At 40.2% G+C, this 18318-nt stretch overlaps 1 protein-coding gene and 1 long non-coding RNA gene across 11 annotated transcripts in view; one reads left to right on the top strand and one right to left on the bottom strand.

Moving 5' to 3' along the window:
- The window catches only part of LOC102150192 (uncharacterized), a 35517-nt gene that overhangs the window by 10167 nt on the left and 7032 nt on the right, over positions 1-18318 (bottom strand). For both annotated transcript variants that reach the window (XR_011437494.1, XR_011437493.1), the window contains exon 2: positions 7864-8010. This is a non-coding gene — a long non-coding RNA (uncharacterized lncRNA). The remainder of the gene's footprint in view (positions 1-7863; positions 8011-18318) is intronic.
- Positions 1-18318, top strand: part of HERC6 (HECT and RLD domain containing E3 ubiquitin protein ligase family member 6) — a 76994-nt gene that overhangs the window by 56168 nt on the left and 2508 nt on the right. For all 9 annotated transcript variants that reach the window (XM_070263426.1, XM_070263431.1, XM_070263428.1 and 6 more), the window contains 7 exons: positions 3366-3479; positions 3800-3907; positions 7386-7550; positions 9621-9764; positions 12969-13135; positions 14418-14478; positions 14921-14991. In XM_070263426.1, the coding sequence (XP_070119527.1) occupies positions 3366-3479; positions 3800-3907; positions 7386-7550; positions 9621-9764; positions 12969-13135; positions 14418-14478; positions 14921-14991 (830 nt within the window). The remainder of the gene's footprint in view (positions 1-3365; positions 3480-3799; positions 3908-7385; positions 7551-9620; positions 9765-12968; positions 13136-14417; positions 14479-14920; positions 14992-18318) is intronic.

The raw sequence follows: 18318 nt of genomic DNA, 5'->3' as shown, positions 1-18318 counted from the left end.
ATAGTCACCATGCTATACATTAGATCCCCAGAACTTATTCATCTCATAACTGGAAGTTTGTACCCTTGGACCAACATCTTCCCATTTCCCGCATCCTCCAACCCCTAGTAACAACCATTCTACTCTATGTTTCTATGAGTTTGCCTTTTGTAGATCCTACATATAAGTGATATCATACAGTATTTGTCTTTCTCTGTCTTATTTCACTTAGTATAATGTCCTAAAGGTCTGTCCATGTTGTCACAAATAACAGGATTTCCTTGTTTCTCATGGCTGAATAATATTCCAGTGTATATACATACCACATCTTCTTTATCCATTCCTGTGTCCATAGATGCTTAAGTTGTTTTCCTGTCTTGGCTATTGTAAATAATGCAGCAATGAACATGGGGGTGGAGATAGCTCTTCGAGATAGTGATTTCATTTCCTTTGGATATATACCCAGAAGTGAGATTGCTGGATCATATGGTAGTTCTATTTTTAATTTTTTGAAGAGCCTCCATATTGTTTTCCATAGTGGCTGCACCAGTTTACATTCCCACCAACATACACAGGGTTCCCTTTTCTCCACATCCTCACCAACACTTATCATCTCTTGTCTTTTGAGAATAGCCATTCTGACAGGTGTGAGGTGATATCTCATTGTGGTTTTGATTTGCATTTCCCTGATGATTAGTGATGTTGAGCACCTTTTCATGTACCTGTTGGCCATCTGTACATCTTCTTTGGAAAAGTATCTGTTTAGTTCCTTTGCCCATTATTTTTAATTGGATTGTTTGGTTTTTTGCTCCATTGTATAAGTTCTGTATATATTTTGGACATTAATCCCTTATCAGATATATGATTTACAAATATTTTCTTTCTTTCCATTGGTTGCCTTTTCATTTTGTTGATTGTTTCTTTTGTTGTGCAGAAGCTTTTTAGTTTGATACAGTCCCATTTATTTATTTTTGCTTTTGTTGCTTGTGCTTCGGGTCTCATATCCAAAAAAATCATTGCCAAGACCAATGTCCAGGAGTTTTCCCCCTATGTTTTCTTCTAGGAGTTTTATGGTTTTAGATCTTATGTTTAAGTCTTTAATTCATTTCAAGTTAATTTTTCTGAGTCATGTAAGATAAGGGTCAAATTTCATTCTTTTGCATGTGGTTATCAAGTTGTCCCAACTGCATTTATTGAAGAGACTATCCTTTGCCCATTGAGTATTCTTGGCTCACTTGTCAAATATTAGTTAACCATATATGCAAGTGTTTATTTCTGGTTCTTGATTCTTTTTTTTTTTTTTTAAGGAAAATTAGCCCTGAGCTAACTGCTGCCAATCCTCCTCTTTTCTCTGAGGAAGACTGGCCCTGAGCTAACATCCATGCCCATCTTCCTCTACTTTATATGTGGTACGCCTACCACAGCATGGCGTGCCAAGCGGTGCCATGTCCGTACCCGGGATCCGAACCGGCAAACCCCGGGCCACTGAAGCAGAACATGGACACACAACTGTTGTGCCACTGGGCTGGCCCCTGGCTCTTGATTCTGTTCCATTGATCTATGTGTCTATTTTTATGCTAGTACCATACTGTTTTGATTACTATAGCTTTGTAGCATAGTTTGAAATCACGAAGTGTGATACCTCCAGCTTTGTTCTTCTTTTCAGGATTTTCACTATTCGGGGACTTTTGTAGTTCCATACAAATTTCAGGATTTTTTTTCTATTTCTGTGAAAAATGCCACTGGAATTTTGAGAGGGATTACATTGAATCTATAGGTAGCTTGAGGTAGTATGGACTTTTTAACAATAACAATCCTTCCAATCTATGAACATGCAATACCTTGCCATTTATTTGCGTTTTTTCAATTTCGTTTATCAAAGTCTTATAGTTTTCTGTATACAGATCTTTCACCTCCTTGGTTAAATTTATTCCTAAGTATTATTGTTTTTGGTGCTATTGTGAATGGCCAATTGGAGTCTTAAGAAGACAAATAAGAATCATAAGGAGTCAAATATTTTTTTAAAGTAGTATATAAAAGGGAAATGTTTGGCATAAAATAATTGGGGATTTTAAAGGTCAGAAACTTTATGAGGACTTAAGAAGATGTTTTATAATGGACATATTTCAATAAGAAAAAGTATACATCACAATCTGTAGTTTTATTGCATTTTTCATTCCTGATATTGGTTATTTGCCCTTTTTTTTGTATCAGTCTTACCAAGAAGTGTTTTGTTTTTTTTAAGACTCAACCTTTTTATTTGTTGATCTTCTCACCTATACACCTGTTTTTTTTATTTCCTTAATTTATATTCTTAGATTTCTTATTTCCTGCCTTCTGTCTCTTGGATTAATTTGATGTGACAGAGGCTTATTTAGATCATTGATTTTCTAGCACCGCTTCCTCTGGGAAGCCTTCCTGAACCCCTTAAGTCCTTTTCCAGGAACTGTATCCTTGAGGCCAGATTACTTGTTGTTTTTACCTACTAGACCATGAGTTGGCAATCTACTCTCAGGGGCAGTCTCCTGTTTTGGTAAATAAGGTTTTATTGGGGGGGCCGGCCCAGCGACATAGTAGTTAAGGTCACGCGTTCTGCTTCAGCAGCCCAGAGTTCACCAGTTCAGATCCTGTGCATGGACCTACACACTGCTCATCAAGCCATGCTGTGGCGGCGTCCCACATAGAAGAACAAGGACTTACAACTTCGATATACAACTATGCACTGGGGCTTTGGGGAGAAAAAAACAAGAGGAAGATTGGCAACAGATGTTAGCTCAGTGCCAATCTTCCTCACCAAAAAAGTTTTTATTGGGACACATCCATATGCACTTGTTGACATATTGCCTATGGCTGTTTTGTGCTACAAAATGTCAGGGTTGAACAGTTGCACAAGAGACTGTGTGGTCCCAAGCTCAAAATATCTACTATCTGGATTTAAGAGTTTGCTGACTACTATACTAGACAGTAAGCTATGTGTAAGCCAGGACAGTTTTCCGCTTATGCTTTGTCCCATGCCTGACAAATAGCAAGTGCTAAATTAATATTCATTAATTCATGGAGAAAGTGCTGAATTTGTCAAAAATACCTTGAATTTTTATGGTGCTTTTATTCTCACTATCTAGAAACTGTTTCCAGTAAACCTGTGCCCTAAGAATTGGTTTACTAATCTCCACTGCCAACATCTTATATCTTTTACAATATTTATGAAAATTGGAGACATTATAGATCAAAAAATGGAAGATTTATACAAGTCTATTTCATCATTGACAAATGTTTTGGGTTTATAGTGCTCTTTCTAATTATCTGTATAATAGCCATATATTTAAAAAGTAGATTAAATCATTTATTAATAGAAAATGAAATTCACAGGTCATATTCTCTTTAAGGTAAATAAAGCTAAATGTCTACTACCAGAAAATACTTTCAACATAAATGAGCTCTCCTATTTTTTGAACTTTTATGAAGATAGAAGAAGAGTGTTCTTAAGGGATAACAACCTGGTAAGAAGAACATTTTTACTTCTGAAAATTTTCATACTTTAAAGGGGGACACATTAGTAGTATCTCTTTGATAAACCAAGATTTGAAAATTTCCTCATGGAAATGTTGGATTTGCTAAATTAGATGATCATTGAAAACTTAAACATCTTTCACTCACAAAACAAATGCATTTTCTTAGAAATTTGTTTCTAGGTAATATGGATTCTTAAAAACAGATCCCAAAATAGTACAGAGGGAGATAATTTAAGGTGATAAGATAAAGAAATGGAGATTTTCTTTTCTTTTAATTATCAAAACTGTCATCTCTGTTTACTTTTTAGATACCTCCAGAAAATCCCAGCCCTGTTATTTTCAGCGATTTTCCATTTATCTTTAATTTTCTGTCCAAAATTAAATTATTACAAGCTGATTCCATTAGACAAATGCGGGTATGTATGCCTTACTTTTTTTTATTATGTAACATTTCAAACATATACAAAATAGAGATAAAGGTGTAATGAATGCCATCACAAAGTTTCAGCAGTCATCAACATTTTGCCACACTTTCTTCATTTATCACTTTTGTTGTTTTTGTAGTTGTTACTATTTGTGCTGAAGTATTTTAAAGCAAATCCCAGGCCTACTTTCTTTTCACTTCTCCATACTTCAATGCATTATTTCTGGTTGCTTCACTCTTGTTCATGCTGAGATTCGTCAGTGGGTTCAGGTGGTGACCACGTGATTCTTCCACTGTAGTGTCTCCCATCAACCTTTTATTTAATAATTTCATCCACTGTTTTGCTTAAATTTTGCAAAATGATGATATTTCTAATCTTATCATTCCTTCCAAAGTTACTACCTGGAATTCTGTAAAGAAGAACTCTTCCTCATCAGTCAGGACCATTTGGTTACCTTGAAAAATCAATCATATAATCAGGAAAGCTGAATGAGGCGTAATCCTTTTAAATTATTCAGTGTTGCCAAATCACTGTACCTAGAAGTTGTACCAATTTATGGTACTACCAGCAATGTATGAAATGCCCCTTTCACACACTCTCACCAATGCAGAGCTTTACCAAGCTTTGTGATCGTTTCCTGTTTGAATGGGTTAATCATGATACTTGAGTTTAATTTTAATAGCGTTTCTCATTATTATATAATGCCTGAGTCCTCACTTTTTAAAGATAATATTGTTTTCCTACTATGGGCAATACTGAAACATCTAGTAACTGCTCTCTCCCTCTCCCTTCCCTCTCTGCCTCAATCCAGGGTTAGTTACTCTGTGTTCTTAGCTTTAGGCTTTAGATTTTCATATCTGCTTAAATTAGGAAGTCCCCACTGATACTCTTTTATTCCCAGAGAATGCCTGTGAGTCAATCAGTTAGTTTATTCTGTTTTCCCCTGACTCTCCCTTCTCCTCCTTTTCTGGCAGTTGTATTATTCCCACATAACATTTACATGCTATTTTGTCTGTCTTATCACCATCAGCCTTAGTTCTCAGTTAAGTATATATAATGCTCACCCCACCCCAGACATTATACTAAAGATGTTCCAAACGTTTTTTGATTGCTGAGGCTTGTTTTCTAGGCCATTCCTCAGGAAGGCTTCATATATATTCAACTATGATGTTTATACTTTAAAGATTCACAGGAATCAGAAATCATACCCATTACTTTTATTAATAATTCAAAGGATACAGGCCATCTAGGTGAAACATGGAGAAGTCTTGGACGTGACATGCACGAAAGGAGCCATAAAACATTTCCGTTTTATATCCTACTAATTATATAGCTTACATGACATTTTCCAATGAGTCATGCCCCATAAATCCATAAATTCCAGTTTAATTTATAATGAGCAACCTAGACGAACAAGTCCCTCCTGCTAAAGCGTTCGTAGATGAGGACTCTCCTACTAGTTGTGGTTATTACTGTCTGTCATCAGCGTGTTTACAAGGAGATTTGACTGGGTCATCTCTTCTTTTGTTTCCCAGCCACCTCTTTCTTTTTATTTTCCTAACATCCCTGGTAACGGGAGCAAATAGATTGAGTCCTTCCTTCTCAAACCTAACTTCCCCTTAAGTTTCCTTTAAACAAGCTCTTCCCTTTCTCGTATTTTCTTCTATAGCAGTGTTCCCTCTAACCTGTCTGCTCTGTTAGTGAGGGTTGTGTGGATGGTGGACCCAGGCAGGCTGCATATCATGAAGGTTTGGGAAAGGATTGAGGACAAGAAAACTTTTAGTTGTAGTTGTCACGTGTGAAGTTAGAAGGCTGACTCCAGAGTCCTGTCCTCTGAAGGAGAGAGGATAGACATAGTCAAAATCGTAAGCTCCAAACTGGATCCCCAATCCAAATGCATCAATGCAGAAAGCCAAAACAAGATATGGAGAGTGGGAGTAGAGAAACTGGAAAATAAGATGCAGGTTTCCAGTCCAGTTCTTGGTCAGGTGAGAGAAGGCAGGCGTGCAGCAGGCCACATACACCTCTCCCTGCTATAGCCAGTGGAGGACATTGCTGGCCACTTCATCACTCTGAGCCGCGAGACATGCTGCTCAGCAGTCAGTATTACTAAAGTGTCCCAGAGCTGCACTCCTGGGCCACAGGAATTGCTGACCCATCACCAGGAAGGACCAGAAATGGCACTTGTTCCGTCTGCCTACAAACCTGGAGCTTCTTTACAAGAAACCTGTTAAGGAAAAACCAGAAGAATCTAGTGGAATCCCATATAAATTTGTCAGTATATAGTGGCAGCAGAGATCTGGAACTGGGCTTTCCCAAGCCCAGAGCCACATGCACACTTCTCTGAGATGCTTGTAGAGTCCTAATACAGCAACCACACCCAGCCTGGAAACCTGGAAGCGGATAGCTATTATCCACCTGTCTTACTGTCACGATTGTGGGATAGGCCCTAAGAGGGCTGCATTGGCTTGTGAGTCCTGAATATTCCTTTTTGTTTTTTAATTATTTTTTTTTTTATTTTTAAAGACTTTAGTTTTCCTCTTTCTCCCAAAGCCCCCCAGTACATAGTTGTGTATTTTTAGTTGAGTCCTTCTAGTTGTGGCATGTGGGACGCTGCCTCAGCATGGCTTGATGAGCGGTGCCATGTCCGCGCCCAGGATTCAAACTGGCGAAACCCTTGGCCACCAAAGCAGAGTGTGCAAACTTAACCACTCGGCCATAGGGCCGGCCCCTGAATATTCCTTTCTTATCCTTGTGATGGAGCAGAAGCCCTGGAGGAGTGTAAAAGGTCAAAGCAAGAGAGAAAGTCCAACACTAGATTTCCAGTCCAACGGAGTTTAGCAGAAAGAAGCTCGAGGACAAAAGTAGTGAGGAAATGTTGAGAATTCAGAAAAGCTAAACAGAAGTACGATGTGGGTGACTGAGAACAATGCTAGGTCCAAGATGAGGCCACCGGTGGCATATTTCTGGGGATCTCCCATGCAGATTCAGGATATGGATCATAGTTATTTGAAGGAGAAGAGGGGATCTTCTCTGAGCAAGTCTTTCCTCTAGTCTTTTTCCCATATCCACATTATCCCTGAGCTCCTAAACTGCCCTTATATTCTTGAGGATTGTGGTGCTAACACTCTGCTTCTTAAGTCTGATGGTGGATGAATGTCTTAGCAGCTTGGAATACCACTATTGCCTTTAAGGATCATGTTTACTGTAATAAGTGATCTGAGATAGCTTCTAATTACTTAGCTGTACATCCATGGTGACTGATCCCTTGTACACAATTCCTAGGCACCATAGTGTCACAGATCCTATGATCTCTTTATCCATGATACCCTTTTCCTTAAATAATTACAATACGAGTATAAATAGCAATGGCAGGCGTAAGTGTATGGCTATCCAAAATATGTTTATTTGAAATGGTAAATACTTCCTAATATTGCTATGAGCGTTCTTAAAATATTTCTTTTTCTAGAATGCAACAGAAAGTGCATACTTGGGGCAAACGATTCGGCAAGGAGAGGATGAATTCCCTCCATCACCTACGTTTATACTTAAAGTCAGACGAAGTCACCTAGTTGAAGATGCCTTGCGTCAGTTAAGCCAAGCTGAAGTTACTGACCTCCGGAAACAATTAGTGGTACAGTAAAACATCTCATTGGACATTTTTACTAATGTGGGAGGGAAACATTTATATAACGTAGCAAAGAAGAGCCTGCATTTGCAACTATAGTTATCAGCCTTATGGCTTCCAGAATTCCTCGCTTACCCTTCAGAGAAAAGCAATGGGATGCTTAACTGAACACTGGCGTTATGAGTTAACTATTACTTACCTATGGCTACAAAAATGCTGCGTAATGAACCATCCCAAAGCTTAATGACTTAAAATAACAATAATTTATATTACAGATCTACAATTTAGCTGAGGGTCTACTTATATAGGTTGAACTCACCTGGGTAACTTCGCAGATTTTGTCTGCGCTTGTTTACATATTTGGGAGTTGGCTGGGGATTGGCTTGATGGAGGCTGGGCCTGGCTGGGGCAGTTTGTCTCTGCTTCCTGTGTTTCTCGTCTTCTTCCTGAGACTGGCAAGCATGTTCTTCTCACAGCAATGCCAGAGGTACAAGACAGAAAGCCCAGTTACACAAGAAACATTACTTTAGTCAAAGCAAGTCACATGGCTGAATCCAAGTCAGGGGCTGGCAAAATATATTCAGCCTCTTTAATGGGAGGAAGTGCAAAGTCACATGCAAAAGACATGGATCCAGGAGGGGTGAGGAATTTGGCCTATAAATGTCAGCAAGCAGCAGGTGGAACAGATACTCTTTCTACATTTTGGCTCTAGTTTTAGTCACAGACCTTCTACCATATTGGTTTCAAATCTAGCCATCCTTTACCTCACCCTTTGGGTGCCTCACCTATAGGTTTTTGTTGTGTGGTACCTCAGATCATTTGTCCTATTGAGACCATAGAATAATGACTAACTCTGTAGGTAGGAGCTGGAGTCTGTCCAGAAGGAAGTGGATTTTCCTGATATTAGCCATTAGGGAAAGAGTTAGGTTCTCAGAGAAGAAACCAGAACCTGGAGGGTGGGGGCTGAGACAGGAGAGGGATATTTCCCACAACGGGACTCCAATGGAAAACAAAGAAACCATGTTATAAGCCAGATTTTCTACTTGTATGTCTCCCCCTCTATCTACTTTCCTTTAAATTTGATTATGAGGAAATCAGTAGAAAATGATACCACCTACAGGAGATGACAAAGAGGTAAGAGGGTAAACTTCAAGACAGATCCAATCAAAACACCGAACCAAGGCAAGGTTGTCAAGGTCCGTCATGAGTGGATCCTGACCATGGCGAAGGCAGACTTGCTGGTGTAAATAAGCAGAAATAAGAAAATTGGAGGTACGCTTAATTTGTTATTGGGGCATCCTGATGGAATGTGAGGCAAGTCCTTGGAAATGATGGTCTGTGGCCAAGGAGTTGGTTGATCAAAGTGGCATTAGATCTTCCAGGCAAAGAAGGGACAGAGAGAACTCTTTATGAAGCTTAGTGATATTTAAATTAAAAAGATAAAAAGAAATTAGCCAGAAAAGGAAGTAGAGAAGGAGTCATTGGGGAGGTCAGAGGAAAACCAGGATAGTACTAGCTCACAAAGTCCAAAGGTGGACTTCAGAAAAGCGGGACTAGTCAATATTGGTTTCCCTCCAAAGGATATGGGCAGTCGGTCTGATGGTTCCTGCACAGGTGCCCTGCCCAGGCTGACTGGGAGGGCTGCTTATCAGAAGGCCTAATGAGGACAGAGGCAGGAGAAACCAAATGGTTGTTGACTGGAGCCAAGGTTGCAAAATCTGAATGATGAAACGAAGACACACAACCAGATAGAAGAATTGGGAGTTTAGTGGCCCAGGGGTTTGAGGCACATCAAAGTTTGCTTCAAGACGCTGGTCAATATAATTGGTGAATGCTAAGTCTTGCTAGCGTCCCCCTTCACTTGGTTCATGGGGCATGCACTCGCTATACAATAATCTAACGATAAATAGGTTCATGGCATGCTGTTCAGTAGCACTGAGAGAGAACAGATTGCAGTGAGGTAAGGTGTGTGGGATTCTGGGAATTCTGGTGACTGCAGGAGGTTTGAAACTTTCCCATAAAGATCAAGACATTATATTTTACATCTGGACCTGGGAGTGTGTTCTCTTTCCTCAGATTGAATTTATTAAAGAAATTCGTCCTGAGAGTGGAGGGGTAAAGTCCGAGTTCTTCCACTGTATATTTGAAGAGATGACCAAGACAGAGTATGGAATGTTCATATATCCCGAAAAGGGTTCCTGCATGTGGTTTCCTGCCAACGTAAGTCTTTATTTTCTTATGGTTTTTCAGAACAGAAAAAGTATACTATATACTGCAACATGAAAACCATACATAATAATGTAAAATTAGGTCATATATAGTCTAGCTACTCAAAATATAGTGCACAGAGCAGCAGCTCCACTGTCATCTGGGAGCTGTTCGAAAAGCAGAGTCTCAGGCACTGCCCCGGATCAGAACATGTGTTTTATAAGATCCCCGGTGATTCATATGCACATTAAATTTTTAAGCAGCTTTAATGAAGTATACCTGAGATACAATAAATTGCACATATTCAAAGTGTCCAATTTGATAAGTTTTGGTGTACATATGTATATACCCATGAAACTGTCACCATAATCAAGATAATGAACATATCCATCATCCCCCAAAGTTTCCTCGTGTCCCTTTCTAGCCCTTCTCCTCCCCTGCTTCTACTCCTCCCCTGCCCCCTGCACAGGCAACCACTGATCTGAGTTCTGTCACTCTAGAGTGGTTTGAATTTTCCTAGAATTTTACATCAATGGAATCATAAGTAGTCTTTATGTCAGTCCTGTTTTGCGCAGCGTAATTCTGTTGAGACTCACGCGTGTTGCTGCATGCAGCATAGTTCATTCCCTTTCTTAGCTGAGCAGTATTCCATTGTATGGACGTACTACACTTCACTTATCTAGTCTCTACTGATGGAGATTTGGGGGGTTTCCTAAATTGTGAGAAGCAGTAAACTAGAGTGTTTCAAATTAGGAGAGAAATTATTCCTAGAATCCTAGAGATAATCGCTAATTCTAATAAGGCAAGTCATTTCTGTAATGATTATATTTTTATAAAGATCCTCGAAATGTAAACATTTTCTTAAAGTAACAAAAAACTTGTCTTCATTTCTCTATTGGTAACACAGAGCCAATAATTCTAAACGGAATCACACGTGGAGCTTCAATTTGTTGATCCCCTTTCCCATAAACTTTCTCATAAAAACTTCCAAAGGGTGGAGGTTTGGAACCCAAAAAGGACAGGGAAGAGGAGGAGAAAGATGAATGCGTGTGAAAAAATACTGAAAGAAGGGCCAGGCCATAGCCGATCGGTTAAGTTCATGCGCTCCGCTTCGGCGGCCCAGGGTTTCACTGGTTCAGATCCTGGGCCCGGACATGGCACCGCTCGTCAAGCCACGCTGAGGCGGCGTCCCACACAGCAGAACTAGAAGGACCCACAACTAGAATATACAACTATGTACTGGGGGGCTTTGGGGAGAAGGAAAAAAAAAGAGGAAGCCTGGCAACAGATGTTAGCTCAGGGCCAGTCTTTAATTTTAAAACAAATATTCAAAGGTGTTTTGTATCTTTTTGAGAAAGAATGAACCTCTAAAAGACAGGAATGGCCAAGGTGTGCCAGGAGTAGGATTTTTAGCAGTCAATCAACAAGCACTTATTGAGTGGCCCAGAGTCATGCATCTGCTAACAGCGAGGCTGGCGCTGGAATCGAAATCTGAGAATCCTCCCACATTGTTTTAAATATTGTGGGGGATTCAAATTAGTATACAACACAATCCCTTTGCTCTTGAAACTTTTTTATGCATGTAGATGGAGCAATAAGACTAAAACACAGGGAACTTGAGCATTGGTTCTTAACGATGGATTGCTGCCTTCATGTGTAACAGTTATTGAGAGGCATGGTAGGGTGGGGAAAGAAGCCCTGATGTGGGATTAGAAGCCCAAAGTTCTCATCTTTAGTGATGGTGGATGTCATTTCGCTTCTCTGAGTTTTCAGTGTCCTCACCTATAAAACGGATGTCATCATTTCTGCTCTGCCTGCTTTCCGGGGCTCTTGTGAGAATAAAGCAAGATGAGGCCTATCAAAGTGTGAAAGTGCCAGGAGAACTTTAGGGACTGTACAAATTTCAGGCATTCTTTAATTAGGACAGAAAGAAATCAAGGGGGATTGAACGTGATTGGAGAAAGTGTCACGGAAAAGTGGAGACCACAGGTTGATGTTGAAGGACAGGGGCTAAATAGGGCAAAGAGATGCAAGTGGAGGATGGAGAGGGGAAAATTAAACCTGACATTAACTCTGTGAGGTAGGTGCTATGTCCTCATTTTACGGATAAATGAACTGAGGCTCAGAGAGATTAAATAAACTGTCCAAGGACATTCAGCTAGCAAGTGACCAAGCCAGGAGAGGAACTCAGGACTGTCCGACCCCAGAGCCCCTACTCTTAAGCACTGTGCTATGCTGCTGGAGGGAACACACAGAGACAAAAGTCTGATTCGCATATGGCTCCGTGAAGAGACAAAATCAACTAGAACCATGGGACACATTACAAATACAGGCAAGAAGACTGATTAGGTTTGAGGAGGCCACCTTTATAGAGTCCATCTATTGTACTTTTAATTCATTTTCAAAATTCAAATGCATTTTTAATATTTATCCTCACAGTTACTCTAAGAAGTAAACAGGGTGAGTAGATGGAGGCACAGACTATTATGTCAGTGGCCCAAAGTCATGCACCTGCTAACAGCAAGGCTGGCACTGGAATGGAAATCTTAGAATTTTCAGGCTAGTGATCTCCTGTGGCTGTGGTGATGGCCTGGCCAGCTGTGGCCAGTGTTTTCCCTCATCTGGGACTACAAAGTGCAGAGGACAGTGAAGCCAATTTCGTCAGGACTCTTTCCTTCTTTCTTCCACCCACCTCCACGGTCAGCAGCCTCAGTCCCCGTTCCCTGACCCATATGCTTGTCCCTGTAAGCACACCGAGCTTGAGGGCTGTATTGCCCAAGGGGACACCATGCATCTGACACACATGCGACATGCCTGACACCCACTGAAAGTGTGGATAAAGTGCGCCCTTCCTTCCGCAGTGTCGTTTTTCTACATGAACATGAAGAGAGAGACTATAAAATTAAATAGTGAAAACCTTGGCTTATAAGGTCATCTGAGCTTATTTTTTTATATTCTAGATATGCTGTTAGTAACAAAAAGTAAATTCATTTATTTAATATTTGCGACTATTAATTTATATTTTAACTTATGGAAGAAATTTAAATTGTATTATAGCCTATGTAAGAACCTTAAATTTTTATTTTCCTGAACCCATTTTGTTTCTAATTTGTGACTTTTAGAAAAGGGGACCAAAAACTTTTTTTTACTTATCTGTCCCTTTGGATTACTGATTCTTTCCAATACATTATGGATTTTTTTATTCTCCTTTTCCAGCCTAAATTTGAGGAGAAGAGCTATTTCCTCTTTGGGATGCTGTGTGGACTCTCCCTATACAATTTCAATGTTGTCAATCTTTCTTTCCCGCTGGCTCTGTTTAAGAAACTTCTGGACCAAAAGCCATCATTGGAAGATTTCAAAGAACTCAGTCCTCTTTGGGGAAAGTAAGTAAATGCTTTTTCGGGACTATATCTGGTAAGTCTCAGTTATTTAGGCATAAATGATGTTACACACACACACACATACACACACACACAGATACACACATAGACACCACACAAGGTCTTCAGTTTCAATAAATGTGTGCTCTTTAGATGAATGTGAATTTTAGCATAACTTATAAACAAGTAAACCTTCAAAATGGAGAAAAGCCAAATGCTCCTCTAAGTATCTACCAGTACAATAAACTGAGCTCTGGCCTGGCCTCTTGACTTTATCCAGATGGAAACAGTTGCTTTGGGCAGTCCATAGTATTCTTAATGAGAATCAGGCATGCTATGTTTATTTTAAATAAATCATATTTAATTTATTTAAATACATCAGCATGTCATCAACTGAATTTTTCAGGGATTGAAAAATACTTCTTGTAAGTTAAAAGGCAAACTATATCCTGTGAGGAAAATACTAGCAACATATACGATAGACAAAGGATTAGTATCCCGGATGTATACATATATATGTGAGTGTGTATCACCACACATATAAATATATATGGCTGTATCTGTGGGTATGTGTATGTATATATATAGCTAATCAAAAAATGAAAATACGCTCAACCTTACTAGTAACTGAGGAAATACAAATGAAAATGAGATGTCATTTTTCTGCTTACAGATTGACAACTGTTACAAAGTTTTTAATAAAATATAGAGTTGGCAACAGATTGGGGACAAGGATTCTCTCTTCATATACTATTAGTAGAAGAATAAACTGGCTAGATTCACCCTTGATGCCCTGCCAGTCTAGAGCAGGGTTTCTCAATGTTGGCAGTATTGACATTTTGGAGTGGATGAGTCTTTGTTGTGGAAGGCTGTCCTGGGCATCATAGGGATGTCTGGCAGTATATGGGGTCGCTACCCACTAGATGCCTGTAGCAACCTTCCTGTCAAGATGCCATCTTGACCACCAAAGATGTCTCCAGATTTTGCCAGATGTCCCCTGGGGGGCAACATCACCCCTGGTCGAGAATCACTGGTCCAGAGGAAGGGGCTCCTTTCTGTAATTTCCACCAAGACACAGCAACGTCTACGTATTGGCGGTGGTTCAACCAGTCAAACTCTAAATAGAGGTTAACTCTAGGAAGCTGGAGTGGGAGGACGGAGGAGAGAAAACTTACATGGCATTTTATACATTTCTGTATTGTCTAAACTTTTTTCCATTGAACATTACTTCTGACATTTTATAAGATCAATAAGCACAATTTTTTAAACCCAAATTTTTTATCAGGAATTTGCAAGAAATTCTAAATGATCAGTCTGACATTGGAGAAGATTACATATATTTTTCTGTGAGTACTAATGAAAGCCAGATTATAAAATTACCTTTAATTTGTTTTTTTAAAATAATTTTTATTATAGTATCTTAAATATGGGATTCCTTTTTTGAAGAGTATTTTACTTCTGTACTGTAAGACTTTCCCCACCTGCTCCTCATTTGATATCTTATGTCTATATACTCTCAAATAAAGTGAAAACAGAGCAATTATTCAATCCGTATGAATTCATGTAAACAACTAAATGGAATGATGTATGCTTAAAAGCAGTGTACAGCAGATACTAGGGTAGGTTTTTTATTTTTAAATGTATTTAAAAGGCTGAACTTCACAAATAATTCTTTAGCTCCCAGTTATTTAAAACTTTATAGGGAAGAATGTACTGGCAATAACGGTATTATGGTTGATTATTCAGCCTTTCTCTCATGTTTGGTACCTGAATACATTTTGGTTACAGATACACTGGGACCACAATGATGTTGATCTAATTCCAGACGGGATCTCTGTACTTGTGAACCAAAACAACAAGTAAGTTTGAGACCTAGGATATCTGCTTTGAATTACAGAAAATGTTTCTATTCTTATACTTTATAAATGTATTTCAGCTTCTCAGATGATCGTTTAGCTCCCCAGCTTTTACAAAGATAAAAAGGTTACGGGGTGACACAGGGGGAGACAGGAGTCAGGATTAAACATTTCCTTTGCAGCACTTTTCACTAGTTATTCATTTAACAATTAGTTTTGAGTCCCTATTCTGTACCAGACTCTATTCTAGGGGCCAGGGATACAGCAGTGAAAAAGCCAGACAAAATCTGGAGCTTAAATTCCTGTGGGGCAGAAAGACAATACACAGATAAATTATTATGTAATAGAATGTCAGGTAAGGATGAGCACTCTGAAGAAAATTAAAACCAATTAAGAGACTGAAGGGGTTGGCCCAGTGGTGCAGCAGTTAGTTCGCACGTTCCACTTCAGCAGCCCGAGGTTCACCAGTTCGGATCCTGGGTGCAGACATGGCACCACTTGGCAAGCCATGCTCTGGTAGGTGTCCCACATATAAAGTAGAGGAAGATGGGCACGGATGTTAGCTCAGGGCCAGTCTTCCTCAGCAAAAAGAGGAGGACTGGCAGCAGATGTTAGCTTAGGGCTAATCTTCCTCAAAAACAAACAAACAAAAAGAGACTAGAGAGTTATAAGTATGCTGGAGTCAGCTCGTACTAGCTTGTGAGAGCCAAGTGTTAAATTTTCAGAAACACTGTAGCTCGAAATCAATCGTGGTAGAAATATTTACACCACAGAAATTGGCAAATGCTGCAAGTGAGAGTTCCCTCTTCTTCTCTCTCCTTTTGAGAGAGCTGGCTGTTCAACATGTACCAGCACATCACTGGTTACAGGGGGAGGACAGAGAGGGGAAGAAATTTTTCCTTCCCCTTTCTAAATTTTTCTGGCTGGTCTAAGAATGAAATTGAGAAATGGATTTGGAGGGTAATAATAATAATAAAAAGGATTAAATTGACATGAGACAGATTAACAGGAGAAAATCAAATTTAATTAGGTACACACGGGAACCTCAAAGATATGAGGCTCCCTGGCAGTCAGGCAGCCAAGGCTTATATGCCATCCAGAGCTAAGGAGAAAGGGGTGGGGGTTTGGGGCTTCAAAGGGAAGGAAGATAATTCACAGAAAGATGGGAAGAGCAAGTGTTTGGTAAACAAATGTTTGCCATGCTCTGCAGAGACAATGGGACACAGAAAGCACTTTCATCAAACAGGCCCTGCTAAGTTGCCCCCAGTCGACCACACCTGGCTCATATTCTTTGCAGATATTCTTGGTGATAGCTCTTCTTCCTGGAACAGGCCCTTTATCTAAATTCTTTTAGGCAGTTAAGGAGGTAAAAGCTCTTCCTGAGTCTTTTGTTTCTTAAAAATGATCAGCCTAAAATAACCCTCATGCCAAAGAGACACATTCTGGGGTGGCAAATTCTGCTCCCCTACAGGTTGATTTAGATGGGATAGTCGAGGAAGGATGCTCGGAAGGTGGGAGACCATCGAGTTTCTGGTGGATCTCTGGTAGAAATACCTCCAGTAGTAACCCTGCCATCAGGAAATTCATCATGCAGTGGAGAAGACAGAGACTTTGGAGAAATAATTTTCACACAGTGACGTTGTAAGAGGGGAGAGAGAGAGGAACTGAGGCCCAACCCTGAGAAAGTCATGTTCATACTGAACTCTGATGAATGATAGAAGTTGCCAGGTAAGAGGAAACACTTCATGCTATGGCCTAATTACAAAAGAAACAGTGAGGCTGGTGAGCTGAAGGTCAGTATGGCCAGAGATTTGAATGCAAATAGGAAGAGGCCGCTGAGTAGGGCAAGGGTCAGATCGTGGAGGGCTTTCTGATCTTGCTAAGGAGGTTTGGAGTTTACCCTAAGGGCAGTGGGAAGCCTTTGAAGATTTTAAGCAGGACATATTCAGATTAGTGATACTGGCTCAACACAAGGTTGACATACAGGAAGCCATATCATAGAAAAGAAACCATATTGTCACTTTGAATGACCTCTGATTAACTAACCCAGACATGCTCTGTAGATTTTATGGCCCCTCCCAGCTGCTGTAAGTTGATAACTTTGTTCTTTCGAGTTCCTTAGGAATGTGATCACCTCCAGGCAGAGTCTATGCTGATAGACATCATCAATGACAACTGAAAGATCAGGGTATAAGGCATTGCTCCAGTCTCTGATATCGAGTAAAACAAAAGACTGTCAGGAACTAAGACCAGATATCTAGCCCCTCCTGGAGATCAGATGGAGGCCCCACTGGGATTAGGTCTGTTTTTCAGGGACTGTTAAAATTTGGGTTGTCTATACTTCTTATCCTTCCGGTCTGATACTTGATTATAAAGTGTGCCCTTAGATGTTGTTCCCAAACTGTTGAGCAAGGTACAAAATTCTAATAATGCAAAATCTCAACCTAAAGGTGGGAGCAAGAGAATATTTCCAAATGAGTGCTAAATGGTTTCATTCCTCTAACCCAGCTCTACGCCCCAGTTCAGCAGGAAGTAGCCAGATGGGTCGCTGCCCCAAACCCTCAAGAATAAGGAATGACCAAAGTATAGGGCGGTTAAAACCAGCAAACACTTAGCCATTGATGAGTAAATAGCTAGGAACTAGTTTTTTTTCCTGTTTCCAATTACTGATTATAGCTTTTAGCTGTTTAATCCACCCATTGTTAACTGTGCTGTTTAGGCAATATGCTGTCTGACTCCCGCTAGACTGCTAGACATAACATCTTCCTGGAGCCTAGGTCACCATGGTAATGGGCATGTGAGCTGTTTTTCAGGAATTAGAACCTGTTGTCCACTTCAGGCCAGTTAAGACCACCAGTTCATCAACTGGGCCCATGCACATATCTGATGAGAGACCTTTTGATGTCAGGAGGCTAAAGACTCCACCCTCAGATCATGTTAATGCTACCATTTTGTGAACACACGAGTCTGACTGCCCTTGCACAGATCATCAGTTACCTCACCTCTCCTCACCTCCCATCACCTTACCTCACCTCTCCTCACCTCCCATCACCTTACCTCACCTCTCCTCACCTCCAATCACCTCTCTCCACATTTCAGACCACCTTGCCCCCCTACCCCATAAATATCCCTGAGTCCCCATTTTCAGGGAAGTGGATTTGAGACTCAAGCTCTCACTTCCTCACGTGGCTGCCTTGTGATTAAACCCTCTCTCTGCTGCACTCTTGTCGTCTCGGTGTTTGGCTTTCCGGGTGGTGGGCAAAAACGAACCTGGTGTGGTAACCTTAGTGTTTCTAAAATACCATCCTGACTGAAGTGAAGAAAATGGGA

This window comes from Equus caballus, chromosome 3, assembly GCF_041296265.1.
Source record: "Equus caballus isolate H_3958 breed thoroughbred chromosome 3, TB-T2T, whole genome shotgun sequence".
NCBI lineage: Eukaryota > Metazoa > Chordata > Mammalia > Perissodactyla > Equidae > Equus > Equus caballus.
This window is presented reverse-complemented; position numbering and strand designations above follow the sequence as displayed.